The 2,283-nt window shown below is 42.7% G+C and overlaps 1 protein-coding gene across 1 annotated transcript; it reads left to right on the top strand.

Moving 5' to 3' along the window:
• Positions 1 to 1,155: 1,155 nt before the first annotated feature.
• On the top strand, positions 1,156 to 2,024 carry SARC_11719 (hypothetical protein; the record flags this gene model as incomplete). The annotated part of the gene is made up of 1 exon (XM_014294188.1): positions 1,156 to 2,024. A coding segment is annotated over exon 1 (823 nt), but the record flags the coding sequence as incomplete, so codon positions are not given.
• Positions 2,025 to 2,283: the final 259 nt, after the last annotated feature.

Below are 2,283 nucleotides of genomic sequence, written 5' to 3'. Positions count from 1 at the left end.
ACACACACACACACACACAGGCAGACATACAGACAGACAGACAGACACACACACAACAAACGCACACAAATACACATACACACGCACACACACACACACACACACACACACACACACACATATATATATATATACACGCACACTCTTGCTCGTGTTTGTATCAGGTATGGCATGTGCGATGATGGACTGACTATAAAATAGTAGATACAAGCGTAGGTGGCGTAGGTAAGGGATATGCCCAGGTCGTGTGTTCTCAGTCCAGATGTCACTTCGACTATTTAAATCTGTCAGGTATACAGCTGTCCAATGAAGCGTGCATTCAGGTGCTATATCGAGTTGGAAAAGACCACCATTCCAAAATTGCACAGATAAGAAGATTTCCATACCTTTGTTTAGTATCTACGTATATCACAACCGCACACATGCATATACATAACAATAAACTGGCGTCGATAAAGTTGGGTAGATACCTTCGCCCGAGGCTTCCTGTGCGTGCGGCACAGTTGCGAGTGTTCTCCTTAGAGGCGCCACCGATCGCCGGCTTACTACGGTACGTAGGCATAGCATATTTGTGCTTGTGTATGTTATTTTAAATGAAGAAGGGAACGATATTTTGAAAGCGATCAAAACTGCTCATACATATAAATCTGAAATCACATAGAGAGACTGAGTCACAGAGAGTCATAGACTCATAGAGTCTCATAGAGTCATAGTCTCATTGTCAGAGACTGCAATAAAATATTGCCCAAAATTCACATGATTTCTAAAAATAGAATCATTTTATCATCCTGATCAGCATCATGACTTGCTGCTTTTAAAGCTCACTATGTATTTACGTTAAGGTAGTCCTGCCTCCTGAGCATACGATATAACGTAAATGTAGAACGTATTGGTTTCCTCCCGTCATAACATACATAAGCGTAAAACGTATCAAGGTTAGGATTTTTCATAATCCTTTTCCACACTAGAATTCATGTGATGCTGCTAAATCAGATACGTTATGACATAAACGTAAAAATATTGATTATTATACGTTATACCGTAAAACGCAATGATATAAGTGATGCTGTATTGCTGTGGCGTTGATGTCGTCTTATTTGGTTCTTGACTTTCTATTGACCATCATCTTTAGATTGTAGTAGACTGTAAGTATCAGACGGAAACAGTTTGTTGCTATGAATGAGTACTGTGCGCGACTGTGATGTGGGCTACGCGTGGCCCTCGGGCTCTCTCTGTTACATATCAGCACAAGGCTGGATGTGTATCAGGTCGTAGATCGTTGTATATATGCGATCAAACATATCAATACAAAGCTAAACACTTAGCAATTCTTAGATCTCTATACACGAGCACGCAGCCACAAGTATTTCTCACAACTGGCAAAGACCTACAACTCCATCAAGCACTTAGCCGTAGCTATAGTTCCTTAGTAAATCTGACTGATCAGTCACAGAGACAATCAAGAAACCATACATCGTCAGCACAGTCACCAAGTTCTCTAGATATATTTCATAATGTTTTCCAGAATGGGCCGGCATTCCCCATCGCTGCTTCTGACATCGAGATACTGCACGAGCCCTCTGTGTTCGCACAGAGACTCACAGATGGTATTGCAGGCGCTGAAAAACGCGTCGTTGTCGCTTCCTTATACCTGGGTACAGGTGCCCAGGAGAAGGCCATAGTGCAAGCACTCGAAACAGCCAGTAGTAACGGGGCTAGCGTGGAGGTATTGCTGGATGGTCTGAGAGGTTCACGTGGTGACCCGAGTTCGTGCACTATGCTAGTTCCTCTAGTAAGTAACTCTAGTAAACCAGATATGAGTGAGGGCTCGCAGAATAAAGGAGACGTGAAAGTGTGCATGTTCAGAACGCCGGACTTCAGAGGCATACTAACACGACTCCCCGATCGGTTTAACGAAGTCATTGGATTGCAACATATGAAAGTGTATTTGTTCGACGACACGGTGATGTTGTCGGGTGCGAATTTAAGCGACTGGTACTTTGTGGACCGACAGGATAGGTATGGCGGATCTATTTCTGTGTGTTCACGCAGCAAATGGCTTCGGTATATAATTAAGTGGTGTTGTGACAGTTGGATGCTTCTAAGCAGGTGGTTATGTATAAGATGATATTTGTGTGATTGTATGAATCCTCAACTCGCTAATGTACAATGAGCCAGGGATCTAGAACAAAGATGTCATCAATCATACCACCTCTATATAATTTTGTTCGCAGATACACAGACACCGACACACACAAGCACACTCATACACACACAAACACA

Source organism: Sphaeroforma arctica (genome assembly GCF_001186125.1).
Source record: "Sphaeroforma arctica JP610 unplaced genomic scaffold supercont1.1840, whole genome shotgun sequence".
Taxonomy (NCBI): domain Eukaryota; class Ichthyosporea; order Ichthyophonida; genus Sphaeroforma; species Sphaeroforma arctica.
This window is presented reverse-complemented; position numbering and strand designations above follow the sequence as displayed.